The 21,861-nt window shown below is 45.0% G+C and overlaps 1 protein-coding gene across 19 annotated transcripts in view; it reads right to left on the bottom strand.

The window, feature by feature from the left end:
* KDM5C (lysine demethylase 5C) overlaps nucleotides 1-21,861 on the bottom strand; it is a 49,999-nt gene that overhangs the window by 26,459 nt on the left and 1,679 nt on the right. For 6 of the 19 annotated variants that reach the window (XM_078363971.1, XM_078363967.1, XM_078363970.1 and 3 more), the window contains exons 2-15: nucleotides 19,220-19,297; nucleotides 16,885-17,007; nucleotides 16,418-16,588; nucleotides 15,765-15,899; nucleotides 15,132-15,257; nucleotides 14,689-14,812; nucleotides 14,413-14,591; nucleotides 13,308-13,466; nucleotides 10,331-10,450; nucleotides 10,041-10,199; nucleotides 9,353-9,534; nucleotides 9,095-9,257; nucleotides 389-508; nucleotides 84-278 (exon numbers count right to left, since the gene is read on the bottom strand). In XM_078363971.1, the coding sequence (XP_078220097.1) occupies nucleotides 84-278; nucleotides 389-508; nucleotides 9,095-9,257; nucleotides 9,353-9,534; nucleotides 10,041-10,199; nucleotides 10,331-10,450; nucleotides 13,308-13,466; nucleotides 14,413-14,591; nucleotides 14,689-14,812; nucleotides 15,132-15,257; nucleotides 15,765-15,899; nucleotides 16,418-16,588; nucleotides 16,885-17,007; nucleotides 19,220-19,297 (2,034 nt within the window). The remainder of the gene's footprint in view (nucleotides 1-83; nucleotides 279-388; nucleotides 509-9,094; nucleotides 9,258-9,352; nucleotides 9,535-10,040; nucleotides 10,200-10,330; nucleotides 10,451-13,307; nucleotides 13,467-14,412; nucleotides 14,592-14,688; nucleotides 14,813-15,131; nucleotides 15,258-15,764; nucleotides 15,900-16,417; nucleotides 16,589-16,884; nucleotides 17,008-19,219; nucleotides 19,298-21,861) is intronic. The other 13 variants (XM_078363977.1, XM_078363973.1, XM_078363976.1 and 10 more) reach the window with 3 other exon arrangements.

The raw sequence follows: 21,861 nt of genomic DNA on the forward strand, positions 1-21,861 counted from the left end.
TACATCTTCTTGGTGCCACCTCTGCCTACCCCAACTTCCACCAGAATAGGGTGCTTATCTGGGGTACTCTCCCCACCACCCACCTTCTCTAGCAGGGCCTTTCGTAGACGCCGCTCTTCTTGCACCATGATGAACATCTCCTTATGCACAGCTGCCGCCAGGTTCAGGTCTAGCTTCTCAGGGCAGGCAGCCATCTTACAGATAAGCTCTTCATGGGAGAAGACGCAGTATCTTCGGAGCCGGCGGTAGTGCTCAATGCACTGGCGCCCAGCAGGCAACTGTGGGCAGGTTCAAGGTTGAGTGTGGCCAAGTCTGGACGCCATGATGCCCCAGCTTCTCCACAACCCTCCTGCTTCACCCCCGCCATCCCAACACATTCCAGACTCACCCAGTCGGCAGTGCAAAAGTTGACGGCCTCAGCAAAGTTGTAGCCTTGGTTGAAGCCACTGTGGTAAGCACGGGGGAAGGTGATGACGAATTCTCCTGCACACTGGTTTGTGCGGACAACCTGAAGAACAAGAAAGTCCATGGCTGTTGAGATAATTTCCTGTATGCGGACCTGACTTAAGCACAAGGTTGTTAAGGAGACAAAAGAAAGCCTCAGGGGACAGTCTGACAATAGGATCTCAGACTCTCCAATTCTGAAAGGAAGCACCACTGGTCTCTGCTCTCAAGGTTTCGATGTATTGAGATGACAGGAATATTTGAGATTAAAAAATGTATCTGTCAAAATATTCCAACTTCCTTAATAATTTTTGCAAAAATTATCACTTTTCAATAAGCTGGACAAGCTTTTTCTAGGAAAAAAAAATTTTTTTAATTGCATTTTAGGTTCTGTGGTACATGTGCACATGCAAGATTGTTGCAGAGGTACACATGACAGTGTGGTTTGCTGCCTTCCTCCCCATCACCTGTATCTGGCATTTCTCCACATGTTATCCCTCTCCAACTCCCCACCCCCCCGCCCCTCCCCTATTTCTCCCCCACAGACCCCAGTTTGTGATGCTCCCCTTCCTGTGTCCATGTGTTCTCATTGTTCAACACCTGCCTACGAGTGAGAACATGTGGTGTTTGGTTTTCTGTTCTTGTGTCAATTTGCTGAGAATGATGGTTTCCAGGTTCATCCATGTCCCTACAAAGGACACGAACTCATCATTTTTTATGGCTGCATAGTATTCCATGGTGTGTATGTGCCACATTTTCCCTGTCCAGTCTATCATCGATAAGCATTTGGGTTGGTTCCAAGTCTTTGCTATTGTAAACAGTGTTGCAATGAACATTCGTGTGCATGTGTCCTTATAATAGAATGATTTATAATCCTTTGGAAATACACCCAGTAATGGCATTGCTGGGTCAAATGGAATTTCTATTTCTAGGTCCTTGAGGAATCACCACAGTCTTCCACAATGGTTGAACTAATTCACACTCCCACCAACAGTGTAAAAGTGTTCCTATTTCTCCACATCCTCTCCAGCATCTGTTGTTCCCAGATTTTTTAATGATTGCCATTCTACCTGGCATGAGATGGTATCTCAATGTAATTTTGATTTACATTTCTCTAATGACCAGTGATGATGAGCATTTTTTCATATGTTTGTTGGCCTCATATATGTCTTCTTTTGTAAAGTGTCTATTCATATCCTTTGCCCACTTTTGAATGAGCTTTTTTCTTGTAAATCTGTTTTAGTTCTTTGTAGATTCTGGATATTAGCCCTTTGTTAGATGAGTAGATTGCAAAAGCTTTTTCCCATTCTGTTGGTTGCCGATTCACTCTAATGACTGTTTCTTTTGCTGTGCAGAAGCTGTGGAGTTTGATTAGGTCCCATTTGTCTATTTTGGCTTTTGTTGCCAATGCTTTTGGTGTTTTGGTCATGAAGTCCTTGCCTATGCCTATGTCCTGAATGGTTTTGCCTAGATTTTCTTCTAGAGTTTTTATGGTGTTAGGTCTTATGTTTAAGTCTTTAATCCATCTGGAGTTAATTTCAGTGTAAGGTGTCAGGAAGGGGTCCAGTTTCTGCTTTCTGCACATGGCTAGCCAGTTTTCCCAACACCATTTATTAAACAGGGAATCCTCTCCCCATTGCTTGTTTTTGCCAGGTTTCTCAAAGATCAGAATGGACAAGCTTTTTAAGTTATTTACTTTCATCAGTTACATATGCAGTTCCAAAAGTCAAATGGCTGTATGATCTGTTATAAAATCAGCAGGCCTTGCCATTCTCCCTTTCCCAGAGCCAATCACTTTCACCTCTTCTGATTATTTTAGCGATGATTATAATTACCTTAAATAACATACTTCTAGACTATGTTAAAAACAGCTTCCTGTTTCTCAATTTGCTTAGTTTTTTATACATGTATCCCTAACTTTGTGACCAATATCCATATCTCTTTTCCTATGAATTTTCATCTTTCTGTAGCCGTCTCTCACGCAACCTTCTGATCTGTCCCAATCTGGACTAGCTGTCCTCCCTGGATCATCACTCCCTTGTGACACATCTCCTATTTCCTAGATCCCATGTCTTTCTCTTTCTTGGTTTATTCCTTTGCTATGCTTAAGAACATCCTCCAACAGTTCCCTAAGAAATGGTGTGAAGAACCTACTTTTTTTTAAAAAAAAGTCTCTATTCTTACTCTCATGCTTGACTGTATATAGAATTCTAAGATGAAAATCCTTTTTTTAAACTCCCATAGTTGTTGACTTAGAAAATAATTTTAAAGGCACTGCTCTAGTCTTCCAGTGTTAGTGCTAAAAACTTTGAAGACATTCTGATTTCTAATGCTTTGATAAGCGTTTGAAACCTGTTTCTCTCTCTCAAGCTTATAGGACTCTTCTGGTCGCAGTGTTTGATATAAAAGTTAACGGGACATATCTTGGTATGAATTTCTTTTCACTCATTTACTGGGTAGGCCCATTTAGTCTGGCAACTTCATTCTTCAGTTCAGGGAAATTTTCTTGAGTGATTTTATCCTCTCAGTTTTCATCTATTTTCTTTTCATAACTCCTATTATTTGAATATTGAACCTCCTAGAAAAATTCTCTAATTTTTTCTTTTTCAATCTTTTTACTCTAGATTTTGGGAGATTTCCTCAACTATCTTTCAAAAGTGAAAAACATAAGCTTTTTGCATTTTTCACTTTTGCTATCATAATTTTGTTTGCAGTATGCTATTTTTTAAAACAGCATACTGGTCGTCTTTCATGTTTACAGTATACGCTTTTCTTCTGAAGTTTATTTCTCCCTACCTAGCCTCTGTATCTCCAAGTTGCTTTCTCTTTTGTGGGGTTTGTTTTTTAGGGTTTCTTCAGTTGTTTTCTGTTTTGTTTTGTTTTGAGACAGAGTCTTGCTCTGTCACCCAGGCTATAGTGCAGTGGCATCAATGATCCTGGCTCACTGCAACCTCTACCTCCCAGGTTCAAGTGATTCTCCAGTCTCAGCCTCTGAGTTGCTGGGATTACAGTCACACACCATCACGCCCGGCTAATTTTTGTATTTTTAGTAGAGACAGGGTTTCACCATGTTGGCCAGGCTGGTCTCAAACTCCTGACTTCAGGTGATCCACCCATTTCAGCCTCCCAAAATGCTGGGATTACAGATGTGAGCTACCACGCCCAGCCTCTCAGTTATTTATCTGTGGCTGCCTGCTTATATTGAAGAGGAAGAGATGAAAAAGCTGAATGGAAGCTCTGAGTATACAGATGAAGTCTGTCAACTATAAGATTCACTGTAGGGTGATCTAGCTAAGCCATTTAGTTTGGGAAACTCCAGGTCTTTCCTCTCAGGCCAGTCAGATTCCCCAGAGAAAACCCTCTTTTTTTTATTTTTGCCTGTAGGAAAAAAGGGCTGGTAGCCAGTGTTCTCCTGGCAAGTGGAGAGAGATGCCTGGGAACCTCAGCATCCACTATGATAAATCCTAATTACTTTCCCTATAACTCCATCCTCAACTGTACCTAGGAGACCTTAATCCACAGACTCTGTTTTAACCTCTTCAGAAATAAATCTTCAGTCTTTTACTAGAGTGACTAAACATTTCTAGCTGCCCAGCATGGGAGGAGATCTCACAGCTTCTTATGTAGACCATGAACCAATCCTTATTTTCACCCCATCCATCTTTACCCCCAGAATGCCTGGTGCCACCAATTATAAATATTTGGAGGAATCTGAGGTATAAATCAGGTTGGTTCTCAAGATGTCCTCAGTATTGGCTTATGTTTCAGTTTTCACATCTGTTTTCTAGCTTCAAGAATTTTATCATTGTCTCCTCTCTCGTATTCTCCATCTCTGTAGTTTTTTCACCTTAAAAAAAAAATGCCTTGTGTGGCTGGGTACAGTGGCTCACCCCTGAAATCCCAGCACTTTGGGAGGCTGAGGTGAGTGGATCACGAGGTCAGGCGGTCGAAACCAGCCTGGCCAATATGGTGAAACCCTGTCTCTACTCAAAATACAAAAATGAGCCAGGCACAGTGGCGCACCTGTAGTCCCAGCTGCTCAGGAGGCTGAGGCAGAAGAATCACTTGAACCCAGGAGACGGAGGTAGTGGTGAGCCAAGATCGCGCCACTGTACTCCAGCCTGGGTGACAGAGCAAGACTCCGTCTCAAAAAAAAAAAAATGCCCTTGTGTCATTTTAGGGCAGTTTCAATATAGAATGGAAGCAGCCATGTGTATGCTTAACGTGTCATCTTTATTAGGATGTCTCACGAAGCTTTTATAGATAAACATTCAATTCTGGTGAAGACACAGTGAAGTAGGTACAGTGCTGATAAGGGAATCAGTAAGTTCTACTCTCTGGAAAACTAATTTGCTAATGTATACCAAGAACCCTTCAACCCAGAAGGTTGATTCCTCTACCAGAAATCTAAATTAATTTGGGGAGAATTAACATGCTAACAATATTAAATCTTTCCATTCATAAATATATCTCCACATTTATTTGGACCATGTATCAGCTCCCATCTCTATCATATTTTCTTCTTAAATCTATATCTACTTAGAGGCAACATCTGCATTTCTTACCTATATTACTGCATTGGCCTCCATTACTAACCATCAGAACTATCTTTCAAAAAATGCAAATCTGACCATGTAATGCCTCAGCTGAGAGCCCCTTACTGGAATCCCCATGCCCACATGATTAAGCCACAGCTCTGACAGGCAAACCCTTACTCTTCTTTCAGGGATCTGCTCCCACAAACCCTTTCCTGATACACCCACTTCCTAAATGACCTAGTTTGTTGCTCTTTTGTAGCACCTCTAATGCTTTATTTCACTTATTTACTCCTCTCTGTCCAACCCTCAGCTATGCATACCCAAACACAGGCACTGGCTTAACCTCAGTGTTGACCAGTGAGGACTTACACATAGAATGAGCTCTAGCAACATTTACTGAATGATCTAGTCCCAGCCTTAGTTTTATTTATTATTAATTAATTAATCAGAAGGGGTCTCACTATGCCAGCCTTAATTTTATAGCCATGAAACTAAGTTTCAGAGAAGACTCAGGTAACAGAGACAGGAGTAGAACCTGATGCTCATAACTCTATCTCACCCTGCACCCTGATTCTGCCAACGTCACTTTACTATTTCCTATGTGGTTATTTAGAAAAGTTCCCCTCACATTCTACAGCTGTTAAAAATGACAAACGTGAATAGCCAAAAAGTAAAAACAACTCAAAGGTTCGACAACTGGTGAATATTACTGGGCCATCAAAGGAATCAAGTTCTGACACATGCTGCAATGTGGATGAACCCCAAAAACATACTAAGTGAGAGAAGCAAGACACAAATGACCACATATTATTCCATTTTCATGAACTGTCCAGAAAAGACAAATCTATAGACAGAAAACAGATGAATGGTCGACTGGGACTAAGGGCTGGAAAGGAGAGTAACCGTAAATGGGTACAAGGGATATTTTTGTGGTGGTAGAAATGGACTACAAGTGGATTGTAGTGATGGTAGCACAACTCCATAAATTTACTGAATTGTACACTTAAAATGGGTGAATTTTATGGTATGTAGCAAATCATATTACAATAAAACTTTTTAAAAAATGGTTATAATTCATGTAGTTAACCAAGCAAAGATCATTCTAGACCAGTGCTGTCCAAAAGAAATATGCTAGCTACATAGGTACTTTTAAATTCTTTTGCTGGGCGTGGTGTCTCACACCTATAAGCTCAGCACTTTGGGAGGTCGAGGCAGGAGGATGACTTGAGGTCAGGAGTTTGAGACCAGCCTGGCCAACATGGTGAAACCCCATCTCAACTAAAAATACAAAAATTAGCCAGGTGTGGTGGCACATGCCTGTAATCTCAGCTACTCGGGAGACTGAGACAGGAGAAGCACTTGACCCCAGGAGGCGGAGGTTGCAGTGAGCTGAGATCACGCCATTGCACTCCAGCCTGGGCAACAGAGTGAGACTCTGTCTCAAAAAAAAAAAAAGAAAAGAATACTTACATTACTTATCTATAAAAAGAATGGCCTTCTCCAACCAAAGGGGAAGGTGAGGCAGTAGGGGCAGGGAGCTAAAGATACCTCTGGGGGAGCTCCAGCTAGCTAAACTGTAGCCTGCCAGCATGAGAACATGAAAATCACAGATGCTTGGATTAAGGGAATACTGCCAAGTCCAAAGGGCCTGGAGATGCTGGGAACTACCTATAGGAAGGGCAGGGCAGAGAGAGGGCTAGGTAGTAAAGCAGCAGCTGGCCAAAGAAGATGGTGAGCCATGAGCAGGAGAAATGCTGTGGAGGTGTAAGCAAAAAGCATATATTTCAGAGTCTGTGATAAAGTTTTTTAAAAAGAGGTAAGGATTCAACAGCTCCATGACTTTCTGCATGTGTGTGTGTGTGTGTGTGTGTGTGTGTGTGTGTGTACATCTTAGCTACCCAAATCCTTAAGATAATCCTTTTTTATTTTTTTTGAGACAGAGTCTCGCTATGTCACCCACAGTGGAGTACAGTGGTGTGATCTCAGCTCACTGCAACCTCTGCCTCCTGGGTTCGAGCGATTCTCCTGCCTCTGCCTACCGAGTAGCTGGGATTACAGACATGCGCAACCACGCCTGGCTAATTTTTGTATTTTTAGTAGAGACTGGGGTTTCACCACATTGGCCAGGCTGGTTTCGAACTCCTGACCTTAAGTGATCCGTCGGCCTCAGCCTCCCAAAGTGCTGGGATTATAGGCATGAGCCACCACACCCGGCCAAGAAAATGCCCTTTTACAGTTTTCCGTGGCATTATAGACAAGGACTAATGCTAGGCTATGGGTCAAGAAGAGAGAAGTCTGAGGAAAGTCAGACCCCACGTCTGCTTGTGAAGCAGCAGAACTAAAAGGGCCCTTGATCATCGAGTCCAGTAATCCTGAAATGGGGTGAGGTAGACAGAGAAAAGGATAACTCCCTGAGTGGAGGAAGATTATGTGTACTGTTTTAGGATACCTTCCTCGGTCCAGTTCCCTAGATATCACAAGTCCTTGGTTAAATTTCACTAAATTTTACAATAAAAGTATTACTCACAGGGCATACAGTATATCAAAACAAGGTGAAGGCAAAAAGAAACACAGGTGAGAACCACTGACTTAGTCCAAAGCCCTACTGTACAGATATCCAAGAATATCTCAAGGAGACATTAATTCAATGTGTTGACTATCCCATGTATTAGAGTAAGTGGTAGTGTGGCCAAGGCAAAAGAGCATGGAAGGGAGTAGGGAAGAGTAGCAGCCCCAATAAGACTTAAAGCAGAGACAGAGGATCTACTAATTCCTTTTTTTTTTAATTATTTTTTTTGGTCCCTTCTCATAACCAATCCTTTTTTTTGTTCTGAGACAGAGTCTTGCTCTGTTGCCCAGGCTGGAGTGCAATGGTGCTATCTCGGCTCACTGCAACCTCCACCTCCTGGGTTCAAGCGATTCTCCTGCCTCAGTCTCCTGAGTAATGGGATTACAGGCATGTGCCACCATGTCCAGCTAATTTTTGTATTTTTAGTAGAGACGGAGTTTCGCCATGTTGGCCAGGCTGGTCTTGAACTCCTGATCTCAGGTGAGGTCAGGTGAGGCCCACCTCAGCCTCCCAAAAAGTGCTGGGACTACAGGTGTGAGCCACCGTGCCCAGCCCTAATTCCTATTCTTACAGGATTAATGATCACGCTGTTTTAAGAGCCACACCAGAAAACTGGCTGATACTGATCAATACTAGAAATTCCCAGGAATATACAATCTCTCACAGGTAAGCCAGGTTATATACCCAGAGAAAAGGATAACTCCCTGAGTGGAGGAAGATTATGTGTACTGTATGTCTCCCTGAGATATTCTTGGATATCTGTACAGTAGGGCTTTGGACTAAGTCAGTGGTTCTCACCTGTGTTTCTTTTTGCCTTCACCTTGTTTTGATATACTGTATGCCCTGTGAGTAATACTTTTATTGTAAAATTTAGTGAAATTTAACCAAGGACTTGTGATATCTAGGGAACTGGACCGAGGAAGGTATCCTAAAGTGGAAAAGGGACACACACAATGTTTTAAAGGGTAAGATGGAAGCACACTGAGGAAAGACCAGGACTCTGGGTTTAACTTTTGACCTGTTAAATAAAAAGACCTATCCATTGCTCTGAGAAGGGTAAGAGTATACAAAGTATGGCAGAGACTGCTAGTTGTACCCTGAAATTCATTCTTATCTTCTGTCATAACAACATGACCTCCAGTTTATAAGTGGTACTTGATAATCCAAAGTAAGAATTACATTTCCCAGTTTTCCTTGCAGCTATGACCGTCTTTTCACTAACAGGAGATGAACAGAAACGATGTGTGGCTTTAAAAAATATGTCTAGCCCTGCCCTTCCCCATTTCCCTCTTCTACTAGCTGGAATGTAGATGTGATAAGCCACCCCTTAGATGTTACCCTCAAACACATGGCCCAGATGGCATACCATTGTGCATCCAATCACTATTATTTTGGGTCTCTACTAGTCAAACCTGTAGCCCAATTAAGAAAAGGAATGAAGAAAGGGCAGGGGCAGAATCTAGATGACAACCATCACCACCACCATCACAAAGGCCATCACTAAATCATTCCTGCTGCTTGTCCCTGTTGCCTGGGTACTTACTGGCACGCCATGGGACATGAGGGTGTTGGGATTCATAAGGGTGACAAGTTGGTGCAGGAGGTCAGGTTGGCTATCAAATAGTTCAGGTGTCAGCTTCTTCATCACCTCTTCCAAATGTTCTGCTGCAAGTGAGGGTACCCCATACCAGGTCTTCGGTTCACCCCTGCACAAGTGGAAAAGGGACACACACAGATCACACCTTGGTCGAGCAGGGAGCCCACACTGACTGATTCCCTGGCTCCCCAGGGCCCCACTCACCAGTGGAGGTAGTTAATGGAGTAACTCCAGTGATCCTCAATATGCCAGCAAAAGGCTGAGAAGACCATGCCCACGTAGAGCCAGGGCACCTTCATGCCAGAGATATCTGCATTGATGTGGCACAGTACAGACTGTTCCAACACCGGCATCACATTTAGGTTCCAACCACTGGTAGCATACTCCTGCCAGGTCAGGTATTTGTAAAAAGGGCATGAGGGTTATGCTAAGGAACTGAGATCTTAAGTCATTTTCTTTAGCCTATGGAACCTTAATTTTGAGGTCAGAGGCTTTTTTGAAACATCTTAAGAAACATATACGTTTTCTCCCTACCTCTCACACTTTCAATTCTACTCACTTCAATTTCTGGGATGTTCACAGATATATCTACCTACCAAAATACCTGCAAGTTATCTCATATACCTTCTCATTTAATTTTTATAACAAATTTGCAAGGTAGATATTATCCCCATTTTAGAGGTAAGGAAATGGGCTCACAGAGGTGACAGAATCCATTTCATGTTTGTATATGCCAGGTACTAGATTATTTTATTTACATGCCATCATCTCATCTAAATCTCATGGCTACATAAGGCAGGCATAATTATCCTCATCTTACAGACACATTGAGTTTTTCAGATACTAAATGATTTGCCTAAGCTCACACAGCTGACATGAATCATCCACTCACCTCCTCTTCAGGGGTTAGGTGCCGTTTACTGTCACTGACAGGGAAACCGCTGCCAAATTCTTTGGAATGGATGTCAGCTCCATACTCAACAGTCACATCTTCCTCAATGCTATTTACCAGCCTCCAGAACTCCTTCTCCACAAGTTCTGTGGGCACCATCTGGGGGAAGAAGGGTAGTAGATAACCATGGCCCATCACACCCTGAACCTATTGACCCAGGTGAGCTGAGACCATCTGGCACCAACACCTATGATCCGAGCCCAATACTACCTCAGCCCTCCATCACCTACATGCACGGGCATGTTGAAGTAGTCAGCTTTAAAGGAGTCGGCCATCTCGCCAAAGCTCTGCAGAGTATATTCCCGGGTAGCCTGCTCAAACCCAAAGGCTTCTGGGGGCCGCTTACACTCCTGAAATCCAAAGGAGAACATGTCACCAAAACAGAGGCAAAGAGGTGAAGAATCCTCACAAGTGGAACTGGAATATAAGGAGTAGGGAGGGAGAAGAGCCCTAGGTCAGCAGCACTCATGGCCCTTGAGGCAGGCCTTACCTCAAAGCTGTACCTTTTGCTCTTACCACTTCAGCTTACTTAGTCTTTTCACTCCCCACCATGCTTTTGCTCATAGTTCCTCCCTACTGAAATGTCCTTTCCCACTTTCATTGGTTCTCCAAAACTCAATTCCAGTCTCACAACTTACAGGGAGTCATCCCATGCTCTTTTCTTCCTTTAGGACTTTATTTAAATGGCTCTGACTTTAATGTGCTATCCTATGTTCTTCTGCCACTGTTTTTCCTCTCTAGGTAAAATGTGATTCTATGCAAGGTACTCAGGGAAGCTTTTTTAAGCCCAGACTAAACTATAAGCCTGGGAAAATGGCACTGAATATTCTAGGACCTTTAAAGATGGAAAATGGGGCCAGGCGTGGTGGCTCACGCCTATGATCCCAGCACTTTGAGAGGCCGAGGAGGGCAGATCACTTGAGGTCAGGAGTTTGAGACCAGCCTGGCCACTATGGTGAAACCCCTCTCTACCAAAAATACAAAAACTAGCCAGGCATGGTGGCAGTTGCCTGTAATCCCACCTACTCAGGAGACTGAGGCAGGAGAATCACTTGAACCCAGGAGGTGGAGGTTGCAGTGAGCAGAGATGGTACCACTGCACCCCAGCCTGGGTGACAAAGCAAGACTCTGTCTCAAGGAAAAAAAAAAAAAAAGAAAAAAGAAAAGGGAAATGAAGGCACTGGCTTTTACAGTATCAAACCTTCCACTATTCTTGAGACTGTCTCAGAAGACAGGATGTGGGTCTACCTCATTTTGTACCTATGTTCATTATTTTAGATGAGAATTATATGTACCCCAAAATCAGACACACGCCATGCTCATGTTTGAAAAATAAATGTCAGTTGCCCAGGCACGATGACTCATGCCTATAATCCTAGCACTTTGGGAGGCCAAGGTGGGTGGATCACCTGAGGTCAGGAGTTCAAGACCAGCCTGGTGAAACTCCATTTCTACTAAAAAATACAAAAATTAGCTGTTCATGTGCCTGTAATCCCAGCTACTTGGGAGGCTGAGACAAGAGAATTGCTTGACCCTGGGAGGCGGAGGTTGCAGTGAGCCGAGTTTGTGCCACTGTACTCCAGGCCTCGGCGACAGAGCGAAACTCCATTACCAGGAAAAGAAAAAGAAAAGAAAAGAAAAAAAAAGAAAAAGAAATGTCAATCTGGTCCACTGACTTATAACAACTTAGAGAAGAGAGTCAAGTACAGCCGACAGTCTTGACACTGTTGGTATCCAAACTCCTCCCCAAGTAGAATCTCCACCACTACCAAGGCCAATATGCACTACCCTGGTTTGTCCTCTCTCTCTCTCTCTCTCTCTATCTCTCTCTCTCTCTCTGTCTCTCCTCTCTCTCTCTCTCTCTCTGTGTGTGTGTGTGTGTGTGTGTATGTATTCACGTACACACCCAGTCTCCACAACCACAGTTGAGTCCCTAAGATAAGGCAAGAGATCACGAATGTCTCCTCTCCAGAAATCCAGAGGGAAATATAGAAGATAAGCACCAAGAATTTGGGTGAAGGTAGGAAGTTCACAAAATGTACCTGCCCAACTTCCTGGCCACTTGGCCCCTACTGCTGCTTCAGAGGCTCTCCTTACCGCCCCTATACCCATACTAGGCATGCTCTCCCACTATACCTCTGCTCCTGCTAGTTCTCCACCTCCCAGTCCTGAACAGCTACCCACCTCATCTAATTAAAAGCCTGTAGCACTGCCTCAACCTAAATATCACAAGAGGAAAACAACTAAATATTATACCCATGATACACTGTCTAAAAAAAAATTCCATACCTTAAATTTAATAATATAGAGAAATGGTTATAAAGTAACAAATGAAAATATATTACAAGATCGTAAATTTGTTAAAGATGGTTACATATACTTAACAGCAAAAAGATGAGGAAAAAATACACCAGACTATTAACAATGGTTATCACTGGGTGGTGGGAAGACAAGTAATTTGTCTGTTTTCCAAAATTTCCTTCTTTCTTTCTTTTTTTCTTTTTTTGAGACAGGGTCTCATTCTGTTGCCCAGGCTGGAATGCAGTGGCATGATCTCAGCTCAATGCAACCTCCACCTCCTGGGCTCAAGCAATCTTCCCACCTCTGCCTCCCAAGTAGCTGGGACAAGAGGCATGCGCCACCATGCCTGGCTAATTTTTCTATCTTTTTTGGTAGAGATGGGGTTTCGCCATGTTGCCCAGGCTGCTCTCAAACTTCTGGGCTCAAACGATCCACCCACCTCGGCCTCCCAAACTGCTAGGATTACAGGCGTGAACCACCATGCCTGGCCTCAAACCTTCTAAAAAAGAAAACAAAGAATAAAAACTCAGAAATTGAAAGAACATTTTTTTCTTAATATTCCTATCCTTCAAATCTCATTTCTGACACCTTCCCTGATTATTACATTTTCCTCTCCTCTGAACTTCTGTGTCTCAGAGCTTCTAACACACAATTTAGCCTCTGTTTATGTCACCACATACAGTCCAATTGTGATGCTTACCTCTCCAGGTGGTCTGGGAGCTCTTAGAAGACAGAAACAAAGGCTGAATCTCCTGCTCCTTTCTCCCAAAACTCTGCCCAGCCTAATCCCACCAGAGAGACCCAAAATCTAAGACTATGGCTGAGCTAAGAGGCTGCCCTCAGTAAGGCCAGATGAAGGAAGGCAAGGAAACCCTATGAGGCAGATGTGGAGTGGGGAGGCCTTACCGCCATGACACACTTTGGGCACCGCCAAACACCCTTGGGGATCTCAGGCAGAGGAGGCAGCAGGCAGAAGATGTGGTAGTTATCATCACAGCCATCACACAGCAAGAGCTTGTCATCCTCATCCCCACGGGAACACATCCGGCAAACATATGACTCAATCTGTCAGGGGAGGAAGGCAAAAGTTCTCCATTAGAAATCCACTGTGTTTGCTGGGTGAATGATTCACAGTCCTGTACAGGCTAGTCATGCTAGGTCTGGAGTTCAACTGCATGTATGTACCATCTCCCCAACTAAGCAGGTAGAGCTGTGAGAGCAGTCTTTTATCATCCAGTCTTGAAGCCTCCCATTTTTATTCATTCAATGAACACTTACTAAACCTGTGTTCAGTACCTACGCCTGGACTCTAGCATGAAGACAAGTAAGACATGGTATCCTTCCAAGCATACACAGTACTCTAGAGACATGTGTTCGTAAAAATTAAAAACTGCCAATAGCGGTCCATAAAGGGCACTATGGGGGCCTAGAGAAGAAAGCACTCAAAGAAGCTGGAGATAAGGAGAGATGGCCTTGAGAAAGGACTTCATTGAAAAAGTGACACTTGAAATTGGCTGAAACCTAAAGGCAAAACAAAACTTGGCAATAGGGCAGAGCACTGGGGGAATCTCTTCTAGGCTGAAGAAACAACACATGCAAAGGATAGGGATGAAAAAGCATAATGCATCTTATGGGAGAAAATGAACATACCTACAAGTAGTTCAGTGTGGCTATAGCAGGAGTGAGGTGGGCAGTGCTGGGGGATGAAGCTAGAGGTCAGCAGGGACGGGCTCATGCATGGTAATGAGGAGCTTAGCCTTTATCCTGAAGCAATAGAGAGTGACACTCCTTCTCTGGACCCTTCCAGCACATCATGTTGACAGCACTTGATCACCCTTTCTTGTTCTTTGTTCCATGTGAGTTGGCCTCGTTTCCCCAATTAAGTGAGCTACCTGAGGGCAGGGCCACGAAGCCCACTTTTGTGGTTAATGTGAACTAGTCCAGTGCCATGCAGGGAAATGCTTATTGAAGAAACAAGAAGCAGAGCATTAAGTCAGGGCTGGGTCCTTACAAACTGGGCATTGCTGTGGTTCCTCCGCAGCCTCATAGTCATCTTGGTGCAGGGTTCTGGGCTGTGACTCAGTTCCTCCTTGCTCTCCAGGAAGGACTTAGGCGAAGTTGAGTCCTTCATATCCCCACCTAACTCCTCCTTTACCACTACTGTGGGGGGACACTCAGGCCCCTCCTTATCTGGGAGAGAGAAAAATGGCTGTAAACACAGGTCTAGGACACTTAGGGCCCTGACTTCTCTCCCCAGGTCAGGCCACCTAGCCCAGTTAAGCCTTACCTTTCTTCCGCAGAGTCTTATCCTTGGCCATGAGGCCCAGACCCATCATCTTGGGGCCTGCCCCATAGATCTGTAGCTTTTTCAGCTCTGGGTTCTTTTCAATGTCTTCCTCCGTGGGTTCCGGCTGGAAGGACAGAAGGAAATGAATCAAGACTGCTATCTGGGGCAGACTGTCCCATCCTAAAAGAACAATAACCCAGACTACATATCACCTGATCTCATGCTGGGGGCTGAGGCACAGATAGGCTAAGCTAAGAACTCAGAGTTGCTTTTTGGAGACTAAGGGTAGGTGAGCTGCCTCCTCGGACCTCTCTTGGAAAGGAGTTAAAGACGGGATATCTCAGTTTTCCCAACAGTAAAATGAGAATATTAACTCCTCCCTTACAGTTATAAGGGGGATTAGGGATAAGATATATGAAAAGGCTAACAGTGTTTGGCATTACCAACAAATGGCAGTGACTAATAGGATCTGCTAAACTACATGCTTCAATGAGCACAGAGACAGTGTCCATCTTGTTCTCTGTTGCATTCCCAGTTCCAAGAAGAATGTCTGGCACATAAGCTTCTTCCTGAAATAAGACATAGCTATAAGGAGCTAGGAACAGTGGTACACGCCTCTAGTCCTAGCTACTCAAGAGGCTGAGGCAAGAGGATCACTCAAGCCTAGGAGTTCGATTATAGTGCACTATGATCAAGTCTGTGAATAGCCACTGTACTCCAGCCTGGGCAACATAGCAAGACCCTATGTCTTAAAACAAAACAAAAGATACAGGTATAAGGAGAAAGAGTTAGGTCTACTTCTATGATCAGAGTAAGTCCAGAAAGGAACAGGACAGGCAAGAAGAGCAGACATACAAAAGAGGTTGCACAAACAGATCAAGCAAGACCCAGATCAGCAGCTCTGCTGAGAGGCAAGAAAAAAGCAAGAGTAAAGCCAGAGAGAGGCACACTAACGGTCAGAAGAACTCAGAGAACAAAAGAAGGAATAGTGGAACAGGGAACACAGTCTTAGCTAGAGGGAAGGAGAGGACTCCCTCCACCTCAAAGCTCTAAGTTCGAAGAAGGGGAGTACTCACATCAGGCTGCAGTCTCTTGGCCCGCCGGCCATAGCTGTTGAACTTGGAAGGCTGCACAGACTGTCGTAGGGGGATGCTGTGGGGTTTGTATTCCTTGTCCTTCTCCTCATTATCAAATGGACGTGTGTTACATTGCTGGGGACAGATGAGGGGTAATGGTCAGGACAGGGGACTACAGCCCACAAAAGCAAGAACTTCCCTCTACCCTCACCCAATGGCAACCAAAGTTGTGGTCCACTCACCTGACCCACACCAATAGCCCCTGTTCCACTGGTCTTTAGCACTGACACCAGCACACACTTTGGGAATTCTCAGTGCCTCTGCTTTTTTCATTCCTCCTTCTATTCACTTCCTCCACCAACCGTCTCCCCAACTAAATCAGATACCATCTCTTCCCATACCTTTCTAGCCCAAGCTCTCCCTTCTCTGATTTCTCTATCAGTTAGAACTTTGTCATATAACAAATAAGCTAGCCCTACAGATAACTCCAGGACTTCTGACCCTGAACAGTGAGAAAGAGAATAAGCATCACTAGGAAAGAGCAGAGTCCAACTGCGAGGTCTCCAGTCCACTAAACCAGTTCCATTAAAAGCAAGTGTGGAAATCTGTGCTGAAGGGTAAAGTCGCATCCTACCCCACTGTGACATCCTTACCACAAGGTTGGCTCCAGACTGGTACATTTCATAGGGATAAACGATGCGTTCATAATGGGAGCGTAGCAAGGAGCCAATATTTTTGCCTGGTGGGTAGTTGAGGCGCTGGGCTACCCGGGCCCACCGACGGTCCTTGCAGATAGCTTCATAACCACCTTCCTCCACCACAATCTGCAAAAACAAGCAGGAAAAGACATGGATGTGCCATGTGTATTTACATGAGGGAGCAGGCCTGTAGAAAGGGCAAAAGAGCAACTCAGTCCCTCACTTCACTGGGGGCTACTCCCTTCTCCCAACCTCAAAATTGCAGCAAAAGATTCCAAGTTGTTCTGATGACAGCCTGTGTGCTACTAAGCTGTGCCCCTTCCACTGCAGCCTAAAGATCTAACATCCAAACCAAGGGAGCCCCCAGAATACCAAGGATATTGGGGCGAGGTAGCGGGTGTTCAACAAAAACCTGTTCTTACTTTGCTGAGACTGTAGAGGTCCAAGATCCGCCGTTCTACATTGGGAATCTTTAAGGAGGAGCCCTGGATTTCCCAGAATTTGGCAATCTGGTCCAAGTAGTTCAGTTTCACTCTCGTCTGGGCCTGAAGAAGAAATGGCTCAAAGAGGCTGGCCACCCCTTCCCAATGACCACTATCTTTGGGTCCAATCTTAGGGGAGGAGAAAGGAATAAAGCAGTTCACACTTTCAGTAAGCAGGGCTTCTCCCAACGAACCAGATCCCAGACTCTAGGCAGTGCTTAGCAATAAGGTTTCACCGTATTGCCCAGGCTAGTCTCAAACTCCTAGGCTCAAGCAATCCATCCACTTCAGCCTCCCCAAGAGCTGGGATCACAGGCGTGAGCCACTGCACCCAGCCACCTCTCTCTCATTTCTGTCACCTTCTAGTCAACCAGAGACGCCCAAGGTCCCAACAGAGAGGGTCACAATTGCCAAAAGCTTTAGATACGTCCTCTCTCAATCTCCCTGACAGGGTTGTGTGAGTATTATCATTTCCTGTACAGGAGGAAACAAGAGGCTCAGAGAAGTTAGGTCAAATGGCAAACATCAAGATATTTTGGTGCCAAATAACTTGAGCTTTGGCTCTCCCTCTGCTACTGATTTGCTATATTGTCTTGAGCAAATTAGTTCCACTGTAGACTCCTTTTTTCTTTTATTAATAATTATAAAAGGAAAATAACTGCATAGTCCACTTACCCCAGAGGGGTAGACTTAATGAGGGGACCAGTGAAGATCCTCTGGAAACTTCAGAATTATATCTAAACTCTAGACATGTTTCAGAGAATGAAAGCTCGAAAAAGGCACATGTACCTCCTTAGGCACCACCAAACTTGTTCCATGGTGGCTAAAGGGTGAAAACGCATGCTGTAACTATAGGCAGAATGGCCTAGAACTAAGAGATGGTATAGCATAGTAGCACTAGCACCTGGCCAACCCAGGACCCAATGTGGGCCAAAGAGACTAGGAACAAGATATGTATCATGCTTCCCTGAAATCTCAGTAACCCAAGGACTCCCATAGGCCCCAAGTTGATAACCTCCTCACTCCAGAGGGCCTGGTTCTTGGAAGAACTAGACAGCCATTACCATTCACGACCTTGCCCTGATCCTATTAGGGGGAACAAAGATAGTTCTTTCCATTTCATAGTTGAGAAAAATGAAAGTCTATTTGTGGAAAGAAACAACCTACAGTTCCTTGGCTGTGAGAACCCTCAAAGGGCCAGGAAGTACTCCCTCAACCTCAGCCCCTTAGCTCTCTAAAGTTGGCCTCATCCCTGCTCCTTCTCATTAGCCAGCACTCCCTCTGTAGAAAACCTGCCCTTGTCCCATGGTAGGCAACACCTTGCCCAAGCTGTACCCCTATAAACCTGACCAGATAATTTTCTTTACTGAGATGGGATCTTGCTATGTTGCCCAAGCTGGTCTTGAACTCCTGGGCTCAAGCAACCTTAGCTTCCCAAAATGTTAATAGTGCCAAGGCTGAAGAACTCTGGTCTATAACACAAATGAGTTTCTAGGGTATAAGTATTCAGCTGGGCCTGGGCCTAATCTCCCACCTAATAAGACTTGTGGATACATAATAATGGGGGAGGGAATGACAGCACATGCCTAACCTAGAGCTTCCATGGAAAACTCCAGGATCTTACCTGGAACTGGCTTCAGGGACCCTACTCTCATTACCCCAGGGCATTCTCAAGGGGAGGGGGGAGCCCCACCTGTCCATGAAAAAGAGCCTGGACTTCCTGTACAGAACAAAAGGGAGAAGGAAAATCCTACCTTCTTGACCCCTGGCCAAGTCTCCAAGTCTCTAATCATTCCAGCCTCCACAGAGACCAGTTCTTGTGTTGTTCTGCCCATCTATCTCAACTGCCACCCTACCAAGCACCCATGGAAGGAAAGTAGAAAGCATAGGTCTGTGGACGAATTGTATATATGAAGCCACATTCAGCTGGCCAAGGAAGAAAGCATATCAGCCAACTCCATATTTCCTTTTTGTTGACTCAGCTAGGGTAGGCTAGTTCACAGGGGAGCTTCAGAACTAACAGACCTTTGTGAGATATACGTCCCCAGCCTTCAGGCTATCAAATCACAAATGCTAAATGCCCGGGCTCTTGGTCATATTTAGAGCTCTAAAGCTTCTTCCATGCCCTGGGCACACTACAGTAATGCAATTTCAGAGGGGAGAGAATAAAGACCTAGCTAGGTAAAGTACCTCAGCCAGAGAAACTATAAGGAAGTGGGATTAGAGCTCAGGTATCCATTTTCCCAACCCCGCCACCAGCTCCTAGTCTTCTCACCTCTAGTTCATTCAGCCTCTGGATTCGAGGGGTAAACCTGAAGTTGTCCACTTCCACAGCAAAGGGTGGCTGCCAGTCCTAAGAGGATTGAGAGGGGAAAGAGACTTGAGTTATCTCACCATTGTATAAGACCAGAAGGCACCAAAAGCAGCTCAGAATCCTATTCGCACCTTCCCAGACCTCTAGCCACTCCAGATCCTTTACCTGCAAACATCCTACCCATCCACCCACCCTCACATCCCCCCAGAACTCACAAGAGTCTAGCAGCCCCTCAAGTCCACACCCAAGGCCCCATGCACAGGCCCTAGGAAACTTCTCCAGTCCCACCCAACAGTACAGTGCCAGAATTTCAAGAAATTAAGAGATGGAACCTCTGTTTTGTTGACCTTAAACCTTCTCCACACCCATATTTAATTTCTAATCCCCTAGGGATGTGCTATAGGACACACAGTCCTGGGAGTACTGGAAAGCACACAGGATCTAGAGTCAGAAGATATGGGTTCATGTTCTAGCTCTGCTACTTACTAGCTATGAGATTTTAGCTTTCTGAACCTGTTTTCTCATCTGTAAGGTGGGAATATGAACTCTAGCCCTGGCTTCCTCACAAGACCAATATGGAAAATTAAAACTAGTTTTCAAATGAAAATGTTATTCAAAGGAGTCATTGTTGACTTGACATCTAAGGCTGACCACCCTCACAATACACATGCAGGGCAGCTCAGCTCCGATTCTGGCAGGATGTAAAGGTTTGGGCCTTTAATGTTTGTTCTCTCAGTTTAAAGAGCCTGAGATAGACACTGCAGGAACAGGGAGCAAGTATATCACTCACCCAGTCTGGAGGGCTTCCTGTGGATCCTCTCATACACCTGCCTAGTACAGGAAGAGGCAGGGGAGGAAGTCCAGGGGGTGGTGTACTGGGATGCCTGACTTCAGTGGCAAAGAATGGGAGGATTTGGTAAGGGAAGTCAGGAAAAGATCATGAAAGTGGGAGAAACCCTGCCCTGCCAAGGTGGAGCTTGTTCTGCCTTGCCCAAAGGTCAGATGTGAAGAACACGCTCCCTAACATCCCTTTCCAACCTCCTATGCAGTCCTCTCCTTCCCAGAGCCCTGGCTCCTGCTGGGGTGGGAAAATGAACCTAAAGTAACCTAAACCAATGCTCTGATTTTATAGATAGGGAAAGTGAGGCACAGAGAAAATAAGTGAAATTTCCAAAATTACATGCTGAGTTAGTGGTGGAGCCAAGAACCCACATCTTCTGACCTCTGATCCAAGGCCTTTGCACTACACCAGACATCAGTGTTCAAACATACATGCATACATATGGAAGCGGGGGGATAGTAAAAGAGAAGGAAAACTGTTGACCTCTTCTGCACACACACTTTTCGAATATCGGCCAGAGTACTCATACTTCCATGCATACACAGACCACACTCCCCTTCCCCTACCAGCCAAAGCAGGTGGCAAACATCTGGTGCTCAGTAAGCAGGGGCAAAAAAAAAAAAAAAAAAGGCAGTCCAAAATGGTATGGCTCAAATCCAGACAAGCTCCCCATGCCCTCTTGCCTCTCATCAGGATAGGGAACTCCCCTCAGCACAGGTAACCCAGGTAAAAAGGTGCTCAAACCCAAAACTCCGGGTACCCTTCTTTTCTGCTGAATCAAGTTCTAGACAAACAAAGCAACATCAGCACCTGACAGGAAATGGCAGCCCTGGAATGCTACAGCAGGAGCCATGGATGCAACAGATACCTGGGAGGGCCCTGCAAACTGCCTGCCTTCATTTCCAGACTACTGTATGCCAAATGTTCAGTATGTTGGTATTATCAGGACGCCGTGATAAAAAAGGCTGGCTACCTGATGAAGAAAGCAAGATCCTTCCAAACTCCCCTGGGTCTACTCAGGGTACCCACACTCTCCTCCCACCCATCTTTCCCAAGTGTAGCAGTCACCTGCCTAGCAACTTAGGCCCCAAACCATCCTTCCTCCGGCAAACCTCCAATTTCCAGGCACCCACCCATATACAGGTTCCCACCCTGGGCCCAAGCATCACTTGAGCGAGTACTTCAAACTTCAACCAGAAGAAGGCCAGCTGACTAAAGGTGGCCTAGAAGCCGCCCTAGAGAAGGACAAAACAAAATCAGGCTCCCTCTAATGCCAGGTCTGTCCTGGATTAGAGGGAAGCACACTGTTGAGCAGTGAAAAGAAGCATAACAAAGGATGGCCTCCTGCTGGCCACACACACCTGTGACATGTCACTCTTCCCCTTTCTGGTTCCCCAAAAGCAGCAGGGTAATAACACCTGCACAAGGCCAGCCTAAGTCAGTCCAAGATAGAAAAAAGGAATTCAGATCTCAACTACCCACTATGTTAGCTATGCCTCTTTTTCCCACAGGCTTGCCCAACCACTTCAGGGAGTGCCTCCCTGAGGCTGCCCAGGACTCCAGCCTCTCCCTTCCACTAGCCTTCCTGACTCCTCTACCTACTGCCACTCCCTCACCATGGACAAGGATACCTCAGAGATCTGTGGAGGCTCCAACAAGGAAGATATTAGTTTACCCAACACCTCCTAGAGGATCTATCTGAAACCATCCTAGATATGTGGCTGAGCACCAGAAAGCACTAAATTGGATAAGGAGAACTGTG

The sequence above is a fragment of the Callithrix jacchus genome, chromosome X (genome assembly GCF_049354715.1).
Source record: "Callithrix jacchus isolate 240 chromosome X, calJac240_pri, whole genome shotgun sequence".
Lineage (NCBI taxonomy): Eukaryota > Metazoa > Chordata > Mammalia > Primates > Cebidae > Callithrix > Callithrix jacchus.